This window comes from Cetorhinus maximus, chromosome 9 (assembly GCF_964194155.1).
Source record: "Cetorhinus maximus chromosome 9, sCetMax3.hap1.1, whole genome shotgun sequence".
NCBI lineage: Eukaryota > Metazoa > Chordata > Chondrichthyes > Lamniformes > Cetorhinidae > Cetorhinus > Cetorhinus maximus.
In genome coordinates this window covers 103149927-103172220 of record NC_135887.1, presented here as the reverse complement: position 1 = coordinate 103172220, position 22294 = coordinate 103149927, and the positions used below count along the sequence as shown (strand labels likewise).

The 22294-nt window shown below is 45.3% G+C and overlaps 1 protein-coding gene across 2 annotated transcripts in view; it reads right to left on the bottom strand.

Annotated features, from left to right (window-relative positions):
- The window catches only part of LOC144684234 (protein RIC-3-like), an 87086-nt gene that overhangs the window by 26103 nt on the left and 38689 nt on the right, over positions 1 to 22294 (bottom strand). For both annotated transcript variants that reach the window (XM_078547870.1, XM_078547871.1), the window contains one exon: positions 4202 to 4422. In XM_078547870.1, coding sequence (XP_078403996.1) covers positions 4202 to 4422 — 221 coding nt within the window. The remainder of the gene's footprint in view (positions 1 to 4201; positions 4423 to 22294) is intronic.

The window sequence follows — 22294 nt, the reverse complement described above, 5'->3', positions numbered from 1 at the left end:
GTTGAGTTATGGTAATACTATGATGTACAAATTCTGCTCATCTTGGTACATTTATTTCCTTTGTTTAAGTACAATTTTTGTAATGGTACAATATGATGTGCAGCTGTGAAACAAGATGGAAAATGTACTTGTATGGACTGTAATAAGCTATTGCTAGAGGTTTATGATGTTACATTTGTGTGAGACGGATATAAGGCCATTGTAAAGAAACCTTCACTGTGTCTGTGTGTCTGTGTGTGTGTGTGTGCGTGCCTGTGTATAAAGTGAGAAGTTGTGAACACTCCTCCCCTGGATTTTGAATGTGAAATAAACTGACCTGAATATATCATAACACGAGTTTGCTGTGGGTTATTGGTAAATTGGATCACACAAACCGAGGGTTTGGGGAAAAATGCCACCACATACTTTAAAAATAATTCAAAACACCTTCTGCTTAGGGACAGGTGGTGAGAGGAAATCAGTGCAGTTTACCTATCACTCCCCTGACCATAACAGAAAAATAGAAGATATAATTTAATATTATCTACCATAAAATATTACTGAGAGGGCCAGGGTTAGATCAGTTGGCTAGCATGTGGTTTAGAATAATACCAACAGTGCAGGTTCAATTTTCATTCTGGCTAAAGTAGACTTGGGACTTGCCTCCTCTGTCCCTGAGAGTGGAAGGCAATGGCACACCACCGCTGATAAAGACTACCAAGAAAACGGCTCAGGATGACGCATCAGCAGACAATGAGCCAAAGACCTGCCTACGGGCAGTGAGTGAGTGAGTGAGTGAGTGAATGAATGCAATAGATTTGTTAAAAGGTATTAAAAAGTTTATTTGAAAAGAGGAATATTAAAGAGTGTGTAAGCATAAGGCAGGGTTTAAGGTATAAGGTACAAAGTAGGTATAAGGCGAGAGTGATTGCCCTTGACATCAAAGCAGCATTTGACCCAGTGTGGCATCAAGGAGCCCTAGCAAAACTCTAGAGTCAATAGGAATCAGGGGAGGAAATTCTCTGCTGGTTGGAGTCATACCTAGCACAAAGGAAGATGGTTGAGGTTGTTGGAGGTCAATCATCTCAGTTCCAGAACATCACTGCAGGACTTCCTCAGGGTAGTGTCCTAGGCCCAACCATCTTCAGCCGCTGCATCAATGACCTTCCTTCCATCATAAGGCCTGAAGTCAGGATGTTCGCTGATTATTGCACAATGTTCAGCACCATTCGCGACTCATCAGAGACTGTCCATGTCCAAATGCAGCAAGACCTAGAGAATATCCAGGCTTGGGCTGACAAGAGGCAAGTAACATTCGAGTGACACAAGTGCCAGGCAATGATCATTTCCAACAAGAGAGAATCTAACCATCGCCCCTTAATATTCAATGGCATTACCATCGCTGAATCCCCCACTATCAACATCCTGGGGATTATCATTGACCAGAAACTAAACTGGACTAGCCATATAAATATTGTGTCTACAAGAGCAGGTCAGAGGCTAGGAATCTTGCAGCGAGTAACTCACATCCTGACTCCCCACCATCTACAAGGCACAAGTCTGGAGTGTGGTGAAATACTCTCCACTTGCCTGGATGAGTGCAGCTCCAACAACACTCAAGAAACTTGACACCATCCAGGACAAAGCAGCTCGCTTGATTGGCACCACATCCACAAGCATTCACTCCCCCCAGCACCATTGAACAGTGGCAACAGCGTGTACCATCTACAAGATGCACTGCAGAAACTCACCAAGGCTCCTTAGGCAGCACCTTCCAAACCCACGACCTCTAGCATCTAGAAAGACAAGGGCAGCATACACATGGGAACACCACCACCTGGAAGTTCCCCTCCAAGGCACTCACTCCTGACTTGGAACTATATTGCTGTTCCTTCACTGCCAAAATCCTGGAACTCCCTTCCTAACAGCACTGTAGGTGTACCTACACCAAAGGGACTACAGAGGTTCAGCACCACCATCTCAGGGGCAGTTAGGGATGGGCAACAAATGCTGGTCTAGCCAGTGACACTCACATCCCATGAATGAATAAAAAAAAATGTATGGAGTAAAGACACTGGTGTAGACTTTGTGAGCAGAAGACCCATTTCTCTGCTGTAATGTTCTACAATTCTCTGAACAGGCTTTCTTTACTGCTGTTATAAAATCTGATTGACAGCCAAACATCATTTCAGGTAAGCAGAAGTATCCAGGCTCTGGAACAGTAAACTGTGTCCTGTTATTGTGTTATTTCATCAATGTTGTATAATTTCCTTAAACTGCAGCAAATAATGGCCACAAAGCAATACCGAATCATATCTGAGTGTTGTCCTGTTCACTCCTCAAAGTATTAAATCAAAGGATCACCAAATAGATTAGATGTGTTATTACACCTAACATACTTCATTTGCACCAATCATATTTGCTGGTCTCAGCTTTATCTTATTTCTACTATCCTCCAAAGGTGAGCATCTGTGAGGTATTAAATTCAATCAGTGACATTATTTCTTCCAGACACCATGCACATTGCTGAAGAGGTAGCTTCAGTCTGCATGATATTTTTTTGGAGAACAATAAATGAGCTACATCAGCCTACGGTAAATGCACTACTGTATTTAATCGCAGTTCATCTTTTCTGTTCATCTACATTTCATCCAAATGACAAGATTTCTCTTCTCTTTCTCCACACAATTTATAAACCTTGATTTAATTGATATGTTAATAGGGCTAATTTTTAACTCGAGGAGGAAATTGGGGGAGCGAGGGTCACACCGGGTGGTGAAAAGTCTCACTCAACCATGCACGAGGGCCAGAAAATATTAGCTATCAGGTCCCATTTGCGTGCTCCAATTCTGAATCTGGCCCTGAGTAGATGGGATTACATCACTACTGAGAATAGGAACCATAATTGGAAGAGGTTAGACTGTCACCAGGGCTCATGGTAACAGTCCAAGGAAGTTAAGTATGGATTGGGAAGGTGGTGGCATTCATGGCATTGTCACTGGACTGGTAATGCAGAGACCCAGGATAATGCTCTGGGGATCTGGGTTCAAATCCCACCTTAGCAGATGGTGGAATTTGAATTTAATAATTCAAAGTCTGATGATGACCATGAAACCATTGCCAATTGTCATAAAAACCCATCTGGTTCATTACTGTCCTTGAGAAAGAAGGAAATCTGCTGTCCTTACCTGGTCTGTCCTACATGTGACTCCACAGCAATGTGGTTGACTCTCAAATGTCCTCTGAACAAGGGCAATTAGGAATGGGCAATAAATGCTGGCCTAGACAGTGACACCCACATCTCATGAATGATTTTTTAAAAAATTGGCAGGTGGTCAACAAGGCCACAATTGATGGGGGTAAGCCTGGGGAGCCCAAGGTTTCCTTGTCAGACCAGAATGCTTACTTACCTTGCTCCTAGCTGACAAGAAACCTTTAAAACTTGTTTTTAAGATCACTAACCTGGGCCTGGATCCTTGCTGCCACCAGCATTTACTCATGGTTAAATTGGCCTTTGTGTCCCAGTTATGTCACTGGGATACAACATTCCCATTTAAATTAGGCCTCTGCTCATTTGGGGCAGAGAGCCTTCCTGTGCCTGAATTTAGGCAAGTAAAAGTGATGAGGGACCTGAACTTGTTGGGAATGTCACCTTACCATTCCCACCAGTGCATTTCCCCTGAGCAGGGAAGAGAAGGTGGGGAGGTTAAAATTGGCCCTTTTGAGTGGTCCTTATGTTTATGTTTTTGTGTTCCGGTATTTACAAAGTTTTCTTTTTTTTCATGTGACTGATATGTCTGCACCAAGATGCCATCCAGTCCTGTTGCTAAAAAGATAGTTATCTTTGTGTATGGGTGAGAATATCCAATCTTCTGCAGCAGGAGGCCAGATACATGTGCTAAAAATCATGAATACAATTATACAATAATGCAAACCCCATACCCCAAAAAGAGACCATCATAAACTGCCCCGCTTCCCTTCCCTCCCACCCATTTTCCCTTAATTATGTTGCACCTCCTATGCTTGACTTTTGTGCCATTTTATACTATGTCAAACTTCTGAGTATGTTAATAACTTTTGCAAGGGAATAGCACAGTGTAAGAAATAAGGAAAACGGAAGCCTGAAACACATGTTTGCTTTGATATCAGCATAAACCATGATGCCATAAGTAAACCATAACTTAAATTTACTTAAACCACAAGTAAATAATGCCCACAGTACCTTGAAGAGGATGTACAGAACATACATAAATAATCCAAATCCATACACAGGTATGATCTGGGTCATGAAGCTTTTGTTGCCACCTCCACTACTTCCACCCTTTGCTTTGGTGACTGATTCCGCCTGGTGGGACCCAGGGAAATGAGGATGTGCTGACCATTGCTGCTTGTGTTGAGAGACCATTGGGCGCTGCATCATGGGAGAAAATCGATCGAGGTTAGCTGCAAAATAAAGCCAAAAATAGTTAATGTAATATTTATATTGCTGATTTTCAATGGCAGATTTCAATTTGTCCAAGGTATGAATTCTGATGTTTTCGAACCTTTTATAAGAGCAACCAATCCCAAAACCTGTTTTTAAACAGTTGAATCTCTGGGTGCAATTTTTTAGTCACATTTGAGAATCAGTTACATGATTTAAAATTATATCATGTTGGTGCCCTGAAGTCTAGGCTGGTGTGGATAGAGGTAGAAATTAATTGCAAGAATATGTGTTTTGTGATAAAATGCAGCAATATCAGTGAGGTTGGTGGTGATTCTTTTGCAGAATGCAAGTCCTGTTTTTGTAGGGATGCATGGGTCAGAATCAAGATATACAGCAAAGATGTGAGAATTGAGAACAATTTTTTGGCAGTTAATAGTGATGATGAAAGTTCTGAGATGAATATGGATGCTTACAATTAGGTAACACAGGTGATGCAGCTAAAAAAAAGCCCTAGTTTAATGACACCTAGAGAACTGTTGCAGTTATGGGCACCACAACATGGGATGGATATATTGGCCTTGGAGGAAATGCAGCATAGATTTACCAGAATAATACCTAGACTCCATGGGTTTAAATTAAGATGAGAGATTACATAAATTATGGCTTTATTCCTTGGCATTTAGACAGCTAAGAGATGATTTGATTGACATTTTCAAGATATTAAGGGGAACAGATAGGGTAAATAGAGCAAAATTCTTTCTGCTGGTTGAGAAGGAGTCTACGATTAGGGGGCAAAATCATAAAAATAGAGCCAGACTTTTCAGGTGTGATAGTAGAAAACAATCTTACAAGCAAAGGATGGTTGAAGTTTGGAACTCACTTCCAGGATCAGCAATTGGTACTAAATCTGAGATTGATAGATTTTTGTTAGCCAAAGGTATTCATGGATATGTGGCAAAGGTGAGTATGTGGAATTAGACTGTAGATCACCCATGATCTCATTGAATGGCAGAACAGGCTCGAGGGGCTAACTGAACTACTCCTGTTTCTATGTCCCAATGTGATGTATTTAGCTTCTCAAAGATAAAAATAAATATAAACAAGCACAAGTGATGTAATTAGCTTGCTTTAATTAACGGAAAATGTTTTGAAATTAAATTTTGTCTTTTAGGAAAAAAAATCCCCTTAAACTAGTAAACAGAAAAATGGTATTTTACTATTTAAAGAGAAGATTTGGGTACAGTCAAGGTATATTTCCATGAGGGGGAAAGGTAGAGTAACCAAAGCCAGAGATCCCTAGATGACAAAAGAGATAGAGAGTAAGATGAAGCAGAAAAAGGGTGCTAATGACAGATGTCAGGTTGCTAATAGAAGTTAGAACCAGATTGAATATAGGAAGCTCAGCAGGGAAGTGAAAAAGGAAATAAGAAAGTCAAAGAGCAAGTATGAGAAGAGACTTCCAGCCAACATAAAGAGGAATCTAAAAGTCTTCTACAGGCATATAAATAGTAAAACAGGAGGGGTGCGGTTGCTTAGGGACCAAAAAGGGGGTCTACACGTGGAGGCAGTTATAGTGAAAGACAAGGTTATTGAGATACTGATGGGCTAAAGATTGGTAAAAGATGAGATATTAGAAAGGCTGGCTGTATATAAAGTTCATAAATCACCAGAAACGGATAGGGTGCATCCAAGAATGCTAAGGGAAGCAAGGGTAGAAATTGTGGAGACATTGGCCATAATCTTCCAAACCTCCTTAAATACAGGGGTGGTGCCAGACCTCATTCAAAAATGTGTAAGGACAAACCCAGAAACCACAGGTCAGTCAGTTTAACTTCAATGGTGAAGAACCTTTGCAAAATAACCTGGGACAGAACGAACATCACTTTGATAAAATGGATTAATTAACGACAGCTAACACGGATTTGTTAGAGGCAAATCGTATTTACTTCACTTTATTGAGTTTTTTCAAGAGGTAACAGAGAGGGTTGGTGTGGATAGTGCAGTCAATGTGGTCTACCGAAAGCGGCGTTTGATAAAGGGCGGAATTTTCCGTGCCCGCTGGCAGCAGGCATGATAGGTGGCGTGCACGGACAATATGGCGTGATCTGGTTAATGAGGGCAGGAAGGCAGGTCGTGATTGTCTGTTCAGCCCACCGATTGTGGGCCATGTTTCCCGCCATCGGTCATCAGGAAGCTCATTGTAATACATCAACACCGCATTAAAAGGCCATCCCGCAAGGCTCTGGACCCCTGCCGGATTGTCCATCCACGTCGGCGGGAAAGCACATCGACGTGCTTCACAACAGCACACAGGCGACGTGCACTTGGCGGCCTTCACTTTGGGGGAACTGATGTGAGTGAACAGCATCATTTTCCACAGCTCGCCAGAGTCATCTGTCACTTTGCAGGCTTCAGGGGCGCCGGAGGGCCTGGGTGAAGTGTCATCCTGCCATTGAGGTGACAGTTTTTTTTGGGGGGGGTGGTGGGGAAGTGGTGTGGTGTCCTGGAGCAGGTGCTGCCTGGCCCTGGAGGTGACTGTTTTCGGGGGGTGGTACCCAGGGGCCACTGCTGCTTGGGCCCAGAGGTGACAATTTGTGGGGTCGGTGGTGGGGGGGGCACAGCTGGTGTCCAGGGATAACTGCTGCCCTGCCAGGGTGGTAACAGTTTTCGGGGTGGTGGGGTGGTGTCCGTGGGCATCTGTTGCCTGGCCCCAGAGGTGACTGTACTCGGGGTGGAGGTGTCCAGGGGAAATTGCTGCCCTGGCGTTGGATCCCACGCACAAGCAATCGAGGTGGGGGGCAGGGTGGGCGAGGGAAGTTGCCACGCAGTATGGACACCAGAATAAACTGACCATCCCTCTGCAACTGAGACAGTTCACAGTGATATGATTGGGGTCAGGCTCCTAGACTGCCCGCCCACGTGAGCAATGTGGAGGCACCAATGTGCCACCAAGCCCTCCACCACCCTGGCACAGGATGTGAGTCTGTGACCAATTTATTGGACCGCGAAGCAGTTGGACTGCACATGTTGTACAATCTCCTTACCAACACTGGCCATGGAGCAGTTACTGCTGGAGGTGCTCACAGCCCCTTGAAATCTTAGCATCCTGGTTTGGACCAGTGTCCCCCGTGTCACAGAATCACAGAGTGCAGAAGAGGCCATTCGGCCCATCGAGTCTGCACCGACACGTGAGAAACACCTGACCTACCTACCTAATCCCATTTACCAGCACTTGGCCCACAGCCTTGAATATTATGACGTGCCAAGTGCTCATCCAGGTACTTATTAAAGAATGTGAGGCAACCTGCCTCCACCACCCTTCCAGGCAGTGCATTCCAGACCGTCACCACCCTCTGGGTAAAAAAGTTTTTCCTCACTTCCCCCCTAAACCTCCTGCCCCTCACTTTTAACTTATGTCCCCTTGTGCCTGACCCTTCAACTAAGGGGAACAGCTGCTCCCTATCCACCCTGTCCATGCCCCTCATAATCTTGTACACCTCGATTAGGTCGCCCCTCAGTCTTCTCTGCTCCAACAAAAACAACCCAAGTCTATCCAACCTCTCTTCATAACTTAAATGTTTCATCCCAGGCAACATCCTGGTGAATCTCCTCTGCACCCCCTCCAGTGCAATCACATCCTTCCTATAATGTGACGGCCAGAACTGCACACAGTACTCCAGCTGTGGCCTCACCAAGGTTCTACACAGCTCCAACATGACCTCCCTACTTTTGTAAGCTATGCCTCAATTGATAAAGGCAAGTGTCCCATATGCCTTTTTCACCACCCCACTAACTTGCCTCTCTGCCTTCAGAGATCTATGGATACACACACCAAGGTCCCTTTGTTCATCTGAACTTCCTAGTGTCATGCCACTCATTGAATACTTCCTTGTCAAATTACTCCTTCCAAAGTGTATCACCTCACACTTTTCAGGGTTAAATTCCATCTGCCACTTATCGGCCCATTTGACCATCCAGTCTATATCTTCCTGTAGCCCAAGACACTGAAACTCACTATTTATCACCTGGCCAATCTTTGTGTCATCCGCAAACTTACTAATTCTACCTCCCACATAGTCATCTATGTTGTTTATATAAATGACAAATAATAGGGGACCCAGCACAGATCCCTGTGGTATGCCACTGAACACTGGCTTCCAGTCACTAAAGCATCCTTCTGTCATCACCCTCTGTCTCCTACAACTAAGCCAATTTTGAATCCACCTTATCAAATTACCGTGTATCCCATGTGCCTTTGCCTTCTTTATAAGTCTCCCATGTGGGACCTTGTCAAATGCTTTGCTGAAATCCATATAAACTACATCAACTGCACTACCCTCATCTACACACCTGGTCACCTCCTCAAAAAATTCAATCAAATTTGTTAGGCATGACCTCCGTCTGATAAAGCCATGCTGACTATCCCTGATCAAACCTTGCCTCTCCAAGTGGAGATAGATTCTCTCCTTCAGAATTTTCTCCAATGGTTTCCCTACCACTGATGTGAGACTCACTGGCCTATAGTTCCTTGGCTTATCTCTACAACCCTTCTTAAATAGCAGAACCACATTAGCTGTTCTCCAGTCGTCTGGCACCTTCCCCATGGCCAGAGAGGAAATAAAAATTTGGGTCAGAGCCCCTGCGATCTCCTCCCTTGCCTCACTCAACAGTCTGGGACGCAAATCATCCAGACCTGGAGATTTGTCCACTTTTAAGCCTGCCAAAACCTCCAATACCTTGTCACTCCCTATATCAATTTGCTTAAGACCCTCGCAGTCTCTCTCCCTGAGTTCAATACCTTCATCCTCATTCTCTTGGGTGAAGACAGATGTGAAGTATTCATTCAACACTCTAGCGATGTCCTCTGGCTCCACCCGTAGATTGCTCCCTTGGTCCCTTATGGACCCTACTCTTTCCCTGGTTATCCTCTTCCCATTGATATACTTAAAGAACATCTTGGGGTTTTCTCTAATTTTACCAGCCACAGCTTCCTCATATCCCCTCTTTGCTCTCCTAATTGCTATCTTAAGCTCCACCCTGCACTTTCTGTACTTCACTAATGCCTTTGCTGATTTGCTTCCCTTGTACCTGCTAAAAGCCTCCCTGTCATGGCTGACAAGGCAGCCATACAGCGCACTCATCTGTGGCCATCCGAGGGGTGGCCAGCACTTCCTGGGAAGCTTTAAGGGGCAGTCACACAGGGCCAGGAATGGCGCTAAGTACAGGCATGATAACCATATCTCTCTCTCTCTCCTTCATGCTGCAGGAGCACCATGTCAGGAACATGGGTCCTGGTGACCTAGCTGTATGCCTGATGGCCTGCAAAGAGTGAAGAAGATGCAGAGAGCGACTGCAAAGGCAGGAGCAGCAACCTCATGAAGAAGGGGTTGCTGGGGCTCCCGCACACACTGCTCAGGAGTGACAGCGAGCCGTGGCTGGTCGGCACCTAGCAACACCCAAGGTCTATAGACACCGCTTGGCATTCCTGCAGATGACCAAGAAATAGTGTTGCTGAAGACTGTGCACGTCTAGGGAATTGGTCGTTCATTTCTGCCAGTTACTGCAGGACTTGGCTCCAAGGGAACATAGAGGGCATCCACTGCCAGTGACTGTGAAAATGACTGCGGCGCTCAATTTATATGCCAGTGGCTCCTTTCAGGGCTCCACAGGTGACCTCTGTGGGATCTCACAAGCCGCCACCCACAAATGCATCCGAGGTCACGAATGCCACCTTCTCCATGGCACATAACTTTGTGCATTTCGCCCGGGACCGGGACAGCCAAGATGCAAGGGCCATTGGATTCGCCCAGATCTCGGGCTTCTCACAGGTGCAGGGTGCCATCGACTGCACCCATGTGGCATTCAGGTCTCTGTCGCTACACACGGTGGACTACATCAACCGCAAGGGCTTCCACTCACTGAACGTGCAGCTAGTGTGCGACCACCAGAAGCACATCCTGCAGGTGTGCGCACGGTTTCCAGGAAGTGTGCACGACGCCTACATCCTCAGCTGCTCGCAGATCCCTGCAGTCTACCAGGGCCCACAGAGGCTGCAGGGATGGCTCCTCGGGGACAAGAGACTGAAGAAGATGGAGGAGAGAGCGACTGAGGCTCCTGGCCACGCAAAAGTAGGAGCAGCAACCTCATGAAGAAGGGGCTGCCGTGGCTGATGACACCCGTGTAGCAGCCTCAGACTGCAGCAGAGTGATACTATAATGAAGCTCATGCTGCAGCTCGCAACTTGGTGGAGCAGAGCATCGGGATGGTGAAGATTAGGGTTCCGGTGCCTGGACCGGTCTCAGTGGCGCCCTGTAATATAATCCACAGAGGGTGTCACACATCATCGTCGTCTGCTGCACCCTTTACAACCTGGCACTCCAACAGAGAGACAAGCTGGCTAAGGAGGAGCTGGAAGTTTTCTAGGATGACGAGGACAGCAGTGAGGATGAGGGTGAGGAGGCCCTCGGTGATGACGATGACGGAGATGAGGCTCTTGCACTAGCTAGATGAGGCAGGCGCACTTGGGAGGCCGTCATAGCTGCCAGATTTGTGGAGGATGATGACGGCATACAGTGAGGTGTCCCCATAGATCCTCACATCGCAGATGTGAACGTTTGACTCCAGTCTGATTAATGGCAGTGCCAATATCCTCTGTGAGAATGCTCCTGTCATGGAGACACAGTGGAGGCCCTAATAGTTGTTCGATCACAGGAGGATGATGACAACATGCAGTGAGGACACTCCATGAATGCTCACAGAGCCTCTATGAATGTCTGAATCCTGTCTGGCCGAGGGAGCACACTTGCGCTCCATGATCAGGGCCAACTCAGAGACACAGCCAAGAAACTTTAGACACATCCAATGCTGTGTCTGCCTTCAGCACCTCAGCCCTTCAGGAGCTGGTGCACAGCATCAATGGTCACAGACGCTGGTGCGATGGGGTCCAGCCCCACCTTAAATGTCCTGAGAGCACACAGAGAGAATGCGGCAATTATGTGGCACCTGCCCAAGACATTCTGGCAGCAATGACCAGCACCACCGAGGAGCAGGCATCAGTAATGTTTCCAGGGAGTGTGAGGCTGGACCGTCACTGTGGTCTGAAGGCTGCACAGAGCACAGGGAAGAGGCCCTGGACTGAGACACCTGCCTTTTATCTTATGCAGAAAGGTTTCACATCTGAGTGACAAGAACACTGCTCATCAGAACAAGGAATCACAGGCAGGGAGACATTCTTAGGAGCTTATTGACAATAGTGAGCAGTATGTACAAGTGACCAATACCCGTGCCCAGGCTGTGCAGCTACTTTTCCTTAACAGCCCTAACCCTGCTGTTACGTCTTGGTGCTCCCCGGGCAGCCACAGCGGAGGTGGAGGCAGCCTGCTGACTGCGACACCCTGTCTGTGATAACTCTGGCAGGCGTCCTCTGGAGGGCCGAGACTTGGAGGGCCCTGGCCTGCTTTCGGGGTCCTGCTGTGTGGCAGTGGCACCCTCCTCAGCCTGTGAAGCTGGATCTGTGGGGGTCACAGGGAAAGGGGATTTGGATGGGCCGGACAGTCCCGGAGTCACCTGGGTGGATGACCGTGGGGTGTGCACATGCTGATCTTCCTCCCTAAGTGTGTCCGAGGGCCCCTGGCTGACTCCATGAGTGGAAGGGGTAACTGGAGTGAGATCGAGCTGTCTGGCATCCCTCTCGTGTACACACTGTTGGAGGCCACCTATGGCATCAGCAGTGAAGTTGAGCCCACGCAGCAGTGCAGGAGTGACGTCCTGGACCAAGGTCTCCAATTTGCGCCTGCCATCCTACCAGTGTTAGCCTCGGTGTATTGCAATGCCAGCGCTATCACGTCAGCCTGAAGATTGATGGACTCCTCCATTGTGCCTTGCAATCTGAGGAGTGCAGTGGACATCCTTTCCTGATTTTCCCAAGCTTGCCTTTGCAGCTCCAGCAACTGTGACATGACTGAGTCCAGAGACTCATCATCTGACTCAGATTCAACAGGTTCCTGGCCTTCAGCAGGCCTCCGAATGCCGGGGACCTGGGATCGCCTGTGGATCAGGCTGTGCACTGTGCTCACTAGTATGTGATCTCGTACCTATTCCAGAGCCAAGTCCCACCGAGGTGTGTGTCTCTGCGCTGGTGGAGGGCATGGGTGAGCATTGTGACGAAACTTCGAGGAGGGTGCCTTCAGGTTCCCCTTCGGAGGTTTCTTCGGGGCTTGATTGTAGGCCCTGGGTCATGGACTCTACCAGCTCTTTGGCAGATGTGCCTGCGAAAGCAAAGAGAGATAATTCGTGCATGGCGGTGGCCTATGAAAGAGGACACATCACTCACAGCATGGTTGTGTGATCGATGTTGCACTGCTGGATCCTCACTTGGTAGAGCAACGCCGACCTCACCGTCAGCACAGGACCAGGTCATGGCCAGCCAGCTGGTTGGCTTTGTTTTCAAAGTCCATGAGGACCTTGATTTCGGGCATTCTGCCACCAGTCTGCGATCTCTCTCCCTTGTTGTGTGCCAGCTTGTCCTGCATGGATAGAGATGGATAAAGTGTAAGCACAATGTCTGCCAGGCCAAATAAAAGATGTGCCTGGGCTGTGTGGGTGGTGAGTGGTCCCAGGGATGGGCTGAGGACAATGACGTGTGAGAGAGTGAATGGTGATGTCCCTTGAACTGGCAGTGAGTGAGGGCCCTGTAGATGCGTGCTGGGTCTGTGAGTGTGTGAGTTGAGAATGATGAAAAGAATGACTTACTCTGGCGGAACGGAGGAGATCATTCATCCTCTTGCAGCACTGGGTGGCTGTCCTCTTCTGAAGGGCATTGACGCTGATCATCTCTGCCACCGCTTCCCAAGTCGGATTGGTCACATTGCTGCCCATCCTGCGGCGAGGGCGGTGGTACAGGACATTCCGGCGGGCCACCACAGCATCCAACAGTCGCTTGAGGGACCCGTCATTAAACCGGGGGGCTGCTGTTCTTTTTTCCTTTGAGGGCCATGTCTCCCGGGCAACGGTGGTGAGCTGGTAGCGATGAGCAGTGTACTGGCGGTTGCCTTTTAAACATGGCGGCCGGTGTGATGCAACGGCAGGGTGATGGTGGAAGGGCAAATGAGAACCCGCCCGCCATGGAAACGTCGTGTTTCCCAGGAATGCATAAATAATGAGGTGGGTTTGGGACAGTACAGCGTGAGAACCTGCCACCGCGGCCGGCCGGTAAAACATCATTTTACCCGCCCTCTACTATACTTGATGCAAACCTGGGAAATTTCCGCCCAAGTTTCACAAAATGGACTTGTCAGCAAAGCTAAAGCCTATGGAATGTAAGGAACAGTGGCACCATAGCGACAGGAAACAGAGAGGTTGGCTGAGTGACAAGAAACAGAGAGTGGTGATAAATGGCTGTTTTTCAGTCTGGAGGAAGGCATACAGTAGAGTTCCCCAGAGGTTGATACAAAGACCACATCTTTTCTTGATATATATATTACTGACTAAGGCTTAATTTCAAAAATTGCCAATGACAAAAAACTTGAAAGAACTGTGAACTGTGAGGAGGATAATGATAGACTTCAAAGGGACATAGACGGGCTAATGGAATGGGCAGACATAAGGTCGATGAAATTTAACGCAGAGAAATGTGAAATGTTACATCATGGTAGGAAGAATGAAGAGAGGAAATATAAAATAAAGGGCACAATTATAAAGGGGCTGCAGGAACAGAAAGACCTGCAGTTTTATGTGTAGAGATCGCTGAAGGTGGCAAGGCAATTTCAGAAAGTCGTTAACAAGACAAATGGTCTCCTGGGCTTTGTAAATAGGGGCATAGAGTACAAAAGCAAGGAAGTTATGATGAACCTTTACAAAACACTGGTTTGACCTCAATTGGATAATTGTGTCCAATTCTGAGCATCACACTTTAGGAAGGATGTCAAGGCTTTAGAGAGGGTGCAGGAAAAAATTACGAAAATGGTTCTGGGGATGAGGAACTTCAGTTACGAGGATATATTGAAGAAATTGGGGTTGATCTCCTTGGACAACAGAAGGCTGCGAGAAGATTTGGTAAAGCTGTTCAATATCATGAGGAGTCTAGACAAAGTAGATAAGGAGATTGATTCTTGATCCTTTTGCCAATGGGAACACCAAGGACACAGATTTAAGGTAACAGGTAAAGAACCATATGAGGTAAAACATTTTTATGCAGCAAGTGACTAGGACCTGGAATGTACTATCTGAGAGTATGATGGAGGCAGATTCAATCCTGGTTTTCAAAACGAAATTGAGAAGACACCGGAAGTGGAAGAATTTGTAGGGCAACAATGTGTTGCCTCCCTGGAACCAAGATCAAGGATGTCACTGATAAGCGGCAGAGCACCCTGCGGGGGGAGGGTGAACAGCCAGCGGTCGTGGGCCACAGTACCAATGACATTGAGGGATGTGTTCCTGCAGTCAGGATTTGGGGAGTCAGGTATGAAATTAGCAAGCACCATCCCTAACCATTTTCTTCATTGTTTCCATTGCATTTTCAGCTCTGATTTGCAGCTATTTTACTTTGAGCCAAACAGCAAAATGTGATGGAGAAGATGTAAAGCTACTGAAACTATATACTCCACACAGGTTGAGTGCATTGGCACAAGACTTATATAAAATATATTTAGTGGCAGTTTTGAATTGAGTAATTATTCCTCTAAGAGTAATAATTACAGCGTAGTGTATTATTGGCAGTGATACTGTTGGTGCTGCTGAGTTGAAAAAAAAATTGTAAATTCCAAGTTTTTTGACTTTTTGATTCTATCTTTCCTCAGTCTGATTATTTTAAGACTGCCAGTACTGTTAAAAAAATTTGTGCCAGTCCTTAGTTAAAGGCGAAAACCCCTTCTGTGTTTTGAAAACATCTGCAGAAGCTGTTTATTAATGCAATCATTTGCTGGCCAGGTTTATGATGTCAAGCAGGATTATAAGTCATTTGAAACAAATTTAGAAACATAATTTGAAAAAAGATTTCAAATGAAAAAAATACAAAGGGGTGAAATAAAGTGGGAAGCAAAAGGTCACAGAAATATTTCACAGTAGGTATGATGGAAGAAGGAATAATGATCTAGACTATTCAAATATCCATTTATGCATGGGATTATGGGAATTCACATGGGCTAGATATGACAACTTTTAGCTATCCAACTTTGTTGATCACATGAATTATGATATAAAATATCATAAACTAAATTGAATGTAGAGAATGTTTTAATTATTTACGAGCAAGGTTTTTTAAAATTCATTCATGGGATGTGGGCTTCAATGGTAAAGCCAGTATTTATTGTCCAAGTCTAATTCTTCTTGAGAGTCTCAATCTGCCTGCTTATTCAGGGTATTGTTAAATATAGTAGTATGTAACTATAAAGCAGCATGTGTTAATTGTTAATCATAACAATAAAGATTGCAATTTCAGCAGTGCTGAATCCGGTGCTGCATCCAAGATTTTTGATTGCCTTTTTGAAGTATTTGTGAGTGATTTGATAAAGTAACTATTTTGTCATAAAGCCACCATTGAGTTCTTTTTTAAAGAGTTCTGTGTGAAGAACTGAATTCTTCACTTAAAAAAAGGCTTCAATCAATTTTATTTTAACATCTTCCATTACTGCAATAAACTGTTTTGTCAAGGGTGCATAAGAGAATAAATGACTTGTGCTATAACTAAATGTCGATATCTGCAATCTGGGCATCTCATCAATACCAGAGTCGCTTAATTATCTCTTAGTTAAGAGGCTGACTGCTTGATTGTTCTCTAAGCTGTTAACTGAGAACAGCAGAGTAGGAATGAGGATACTTTGATGATATTACAATGCTGGCTTTGAAAATATGGCTCTCTGACATAACCCAAGTGAAGTCTGCAGAATTATGAAGGTGATTAGCAAAATAGTTCCAGGAAAGGATCACTACTAGTAATTCTCCCTTGGCATTGCTCACAATAAGTTAGAGCTGCAATGTTTTATAAGGACAAGAGTGATTTATTGTGTAACGCACAATGAACTATTCAGCTGCTAAGTAGGATCCATGTTAACCTACCCTGAAGCTTTAAGACCAATACAGTCTAATTTCTGTAATAGGCACACTGTGAGATCTAGCTAATTGTTTACTTTCATTTTCAATCTATCTTTTTTGATATCCTATTTGTTTATTGGTAGGTTCCATATGAGATTGTTTGTAACTTGCAGTTGTTTGATCAGCTGCAAGTATAACAAAGCATCTGTGATGCTCCAACACCAACACCATCTATTTCCACCTCTGCAACATCACCCAACTCCATCCCATGCCTATATGACTATGGCAAAGATAAGCTTTCCCTCCTCATCCTTCTTGACCTGTCTGCAGCCTTTGACATGGTTGATCACACTATCCTCCTCAATGCCTCTCCACTATCATTCAGCTGTTCTTACCTGGTTCCATTCTTATCAATCTAATTGTAGCCAGAGTATTTAGTTGCAATGGTTCCTCTTTTTGATCCTGCGCCATTACCTCTGGTGTCCCCCAAGGATCCATCCTTGGCCCCCGCCTATTTCTTGGCCCTGTCCTATTTCCTCATCTACATGCTGTTCCTCGGCAACATCATCCAAAGGTACTGCGTGTGTTTTCATTTGTACACTGCCAATGCCCATCTCCATATCACCACCACCTCTCCTCCGCTGTTGCTAGATTATTAGCCTGCTCAGCCAACATTTACCCAGGAACAAGCTATTTTAGATCTAGTACTGTGTAATGAGGTGGGATTAATAAGAGATATCGTAGTTATGGATCCTCTAGGGGATAATGATCACAACATGGTAGAATTTCAAATTCAGTTTGAGGGCTAGCAACTTAGGTCTCAAACCAGTGTCCTCAACTTAAATAAGGGAAAACACAGAGGTATGAAGAAAGAGTTGTCTAAAGCGGGCTGGGAAAATAGACTAAGGGGAAGGTCAGTGAATGAGCAGTGGCAGACATTTAAGCAGATATTTCATAACGCTCAGTAAAAATTTTTCCCGGTCAAAAAGGAGGACTAGATGAGAAGGATGAACCACCCGTGGTTAACAAAGGCAGTAAAGGAGAGTATCCAATCAAAAACTAAGGCATACAAAGCGGCGAAAACTAGTGATAGGCCAGAGGATTGGGAATTTTTTAGGAACCAGCAGCAGATGACTAAAAAGCTAATAAAGAGGGAGAAAATTGATTATGAAAGTTAATTGGCAAGAAATATAAAAACAAACAGCAAGAGCTTCTACGGGTACTTAAAAAGAAAGAAAGTAGCTAAAATGAGCGTGGGACCCTTGGAGGATGCAACTGGAGAATAGGGAACAGGGAAATGGCAGATAATTTAAACTAATATTTTGCATCAGTCTTCATGGTGGAGGACATTATAAACATTCCAAAGATATCAGATAAGCAAGGAGCTAATTGGAGGAAAGATCTTGTAACAGTCTCTATCACGAGAGACAAAGTATTTGACAAACAATGGGACTAAAGGCAGACAAGTCGCCAGGACCTGATGGCCTGCATCCGAGCATTTTGAAGCAAGTGGCTGCAGAGGTAGTGGAGGCATTGGTCGAAGAATTCCAGAGCTCACTAGATTCCAGGAGGGTCCCAGCATATTGGAAAACCGCTAATGTGGCACCCCTGTTCAACGAGGGAGGGAGACAAAAAGCAGGAAACTATAGGCCAGTCAGCCTAACATCTGACATTGGGAAAATGCTAGAGTCCATTATTAAGGAAGAAATAGCAGGACATTTGGAAAAACTTTACGCAATCAAACAGAGTCAACATGGTTTTGTGAAAGGTAAATCATGTTTGACAAATTTGCTAGAGTTCTTTGAGGTATAACAAGCAGAATTGATAAAGGGTAACTGGTAGTTGGTAGTGTATTTGGATTTCCAGAAGGCATTCGATAAGGTGCCACATAAAAGGTTATTGCACAGGATAGGAGCTCACTGTATTGGGGGTAATAGCATGGATTGAGATTAGTTAACACACAGAAGACAGAGAGTTGGGATTAATGGGTCTTTTTCAGGTTGAAAAGACGCAATTATTGGAATGCCACAAGGAAATGTCGTGGGGCCTCAATTATTTACTATCTATATTAATGACTTGGAGGAGGGGGCAAAGTGTAATGTATCTGATTTTCTGATGATACAAAAATAGGTGGGAGGGCATGTTGTGATGTGGGCATAAGAAATCAGCAAAGGAATATAGGTAGGTTGATTGAGTGGGCAAAAACTTGGCAGATGGAGTTTAATGTAGGAAAGTGAGAGGTCAGGCACTTTGGTAGGAAGAATCAAAAGACAGACTATTTAAATGGAGAGAGACTCCAAAAAAGTGCAGCACAGAGGAATCTGGGTGTTCTTGTGCATGAAACACAAAAGTTAGCATGCAGGTGCAGCAAGTAATTAAGAAGGCAAATGGAATTTTGGCCTGTATTGCTAGGGGGTTGGTGTTAAAAATGGGGAAGTCTTGTTACAACTGTACAGGGTGTTGGTGAGGCCGCACCTGGAATACTGTGCACAGTTTTGGTCCCCTTATTTAAGAAAGGGCATACTGGCATTGGAGGCAGTTCAAAAGAGATTCATTAGGCTGATTCCTGGGATGAAGGGGTTGACTTATCAAGAACAGTTAAACAGGTTAGGCCTTTATTCATTAGAGTTTAGAAGAATGAGGGGTGATCTTATTGAAACGTACAAGATTCTGAGGGGGCTTGACAGGGTAGATGTTGAGAAGATGCTTTCACTAGTGGGGGAATTTCAAACTAGGGGACATAGTTACAGAATGAGGGGACACTCATTTAAAACTGAGATGCGAAGGAATTTCTTCTTTCAGAGCGTAGTGAATGTCTGAAATTCTCTATTCCAGAGAGTTGTGAAGGCTAGATCACTGAAAGTATTTAACGAGGAGGTAGATAGATTTTTGAAATATTGGGGAGCTGAGGGCTATGAGGAGCTGGCACGAAAGAGGAGTTGAGGCCTGGGGCAGATCAACCATGATCTTATTGAATGGCGGGGCAGGCTTGAGGGGCCGAATGGCCTACTCCTGCTCTTTCTTATGTTTATGCTCTTATGTTTACATGCAGTACTGGATAAGCAGAAAATTCCTCCAATTAAACATTGGGAAGACTGAAGCCATTGGTCCGAATCTTCCGTGCAGTGGCAATCAGATTCATATTGCCACTCAGTTCCTACTCACTTACTGGAAATGAAGCCACACCTTTCTCGCCTCATATTCTGACTCAGGCCGCGTGAGAATAGTATAGTGCAGCAGGTGCCCAGGGCCTTCTGTGGAGGGCAGCTGAGTTGGAGGTAAGGAAGACAGGCCCCCTTTTTTAAAGGAACTAGCTGCCATAAAGCCAGTAAGTTTAAAGGTACAGCCACTTTGAGAAGCCAGGGTGAAGGTAAATGTATAAGTGGATAGGATTGGGGGGTGGCGGTATGGTGGGCAGGGTGGGTAAGGTGGTCAAGGAGTCATGTGGTCAGTGTGGGTGGTCATGGGGGTATTCATTGAGGGTGTGGTCAGTGGGGGAGTGGTCATTGGGGGGCAGAGGTTGGGTGGCCAGTGGGTGACCAGATGGTCAGGGAGCGATCAAATGGGGGGTGGGGGGGGGGGGGGGGGTAGTCAATGAGGGGGTGGGTTGGGTGGCCAGTGGTGTGATGGGGACAATAGTCGGGGGGGGGGGGGTGGTAGTGGTAGTCAGAGGGTAGTCGGGGGTGCGGGAGTATTCAGAGAGGTAGATTGGGGGGGGGGGCGGTGTAGGATGGGGGTGCGGGGCTGTAATCAGTGGGTGGAGAGTGTAATCGGGGGAGGTGTAGTCAAGTGTGGGGGAGTAGTCAGAAGGATAGCTGGGAATGGTGTAGGTTTGGGGGGCTGTAATCAAGAGGTAGGGGGTGTAGCCACCTGGGGTAGTCAGGAGGTGGGGGTTCCGTGGGGGTGGTGGGGGGGGGGGGGGGGGAAGTGCGTTGGTGGGGTTGGGGAGGAGGTCACCATCCAATGATCGCAATTTATATCGTAGTTTTGGATGATTCCCATTGCCGGGGAATTACCCAACAGAAGTTTGAACTTCCCCAGTAATGGGGACTTCGGGTTGGGGCAGGGGAGGTGCGCAAGGCAACGGATCTTTGGGGTACCCCCCCAGGTACAACGCCCCAGAGCTCAGAAGTTATGGGCCATTGTTTCTGGTCCCTGCTTCAAACTCCATTCCTTAGCTACTGACTTCATCCCTCTCCCTGGTAACAGGCTGAGACTAAACCAGTCTGTTTGCAATCCTGGTGTCATATTTGACCCCAAGATGGGCTTCTGATTGTTTATTCACACCTAAGATGACCTATTTCCACCTCCATATCATTGCTCAACTTTGCCCCCATCTTAGTTCATCTGCTGCTGAAATCCTCATTCACACCTTTATTATCTCTAGACTTGACAATTCCAAGGCCCTCCTGCTGGCCTTCCACATCCTACCTTACGTAAACTTGAGGTCATTCAAAACTCTGCTGCCCATCTCTCAACTTGCACCAAGTCCCCTTCCCCTGTCATCCCTGTGCTTGCTGACCTACATTGACTCCTGGTCGAGCAATGTCTCAATTTTTAAACTTTCATTCTTGTTTTTAAATCCCTCATGGCCTCACCCCTCCCCATCTCTGCAATCCCCCCCCACTAACCTCTGAGATATCGGTACTCATACTATTCTGTCTTCCTGAGCATCCCCAATTTTAATCACTTGACCGTTGGTTGTGTGCCTTCTGTTGCTTCGGACTAATAGGGTTGCCAACTGTGATTAAATGTATTCCTGGAGGTTTCATCATATGACTTGCCCCCACCTTTCAGCCATTACTCTGCCAACACATCCATCGTGGTGACACACTGCCTTCCTAGGTTAACTGGAAAACAAACTCATTACCCATTTGGATGATGCTGGACTGTCAGCCAAACAGCCTTTTTCCCCCATTTTCAGCATATTTTATATGTGGTAAAGGTAAATTTTCAAAGATAATTACTTGTTTAATGTCCTGATGATTTTTCTCCAGGGTTGCACACAGCAGTGTCCTGGAGATTGATCTTCAATTCCTGGAGACTCCAGGCCATTCCTGAAGGTTGGCAACGCTAGGACCTAATCTCTGGAATTCCCTCCCTACACCTCTCTACCTCACTTTCCACCTTTAATACACAACTTAAATCTACATCTTTAACCAAGCTTTTGGTCATTTGTCCTAATATCTCCTCAAGTGGCTCAATGTCAAATTTTGCTTTATAACACTCCTGTGAAGCACCTTGGGACATTTTATTATGTTAAATTTGCTACATAAAAACAAGCTGTTGTTGTTGATGGACATCCCAGGAGCAAAACTAACATATCTATCCAAATAATATGAATATCTATATGTATCATGCGCTGTCATTCTTCTTGTGTAGTATTTCATTTTTAAGCAACATTTAATAGGTCAAATTTCTAAATTTATCCAAACTATTTTCTATTTGACTGACTGATATAAAATATATTCTACTCCAAGGAAGTTCTTCCTGTTTATTGGTTGAGATAAAATTTATTAATTTGGATCTACCCATTTATTAATTTGTTATAAACAATTGCTAGAAAGGAAAAACCTAGTCAGTGCAAGCAATCAAATGACTCAAAAATACAACTGGAGTACTGTGTGCAGTTTTGGGCTCCATGCTTTGACAGGGTACTGCACAGATTCACTAGGATGCTGCCTGGCATGAGGAATTATAAATAGGTAGAAAAACTTTAAAGGGTGAGGCAGTTTTCATTAGAACAGAGAAGATTATGAAGTGATTTAATAGAGATATTTAAAATTAGGCATGGACGAGACAGGGTAAATAGAAACAGGCCAGGTGAAAAATTGTGCTTGTTACTGCTCACACTTTAGA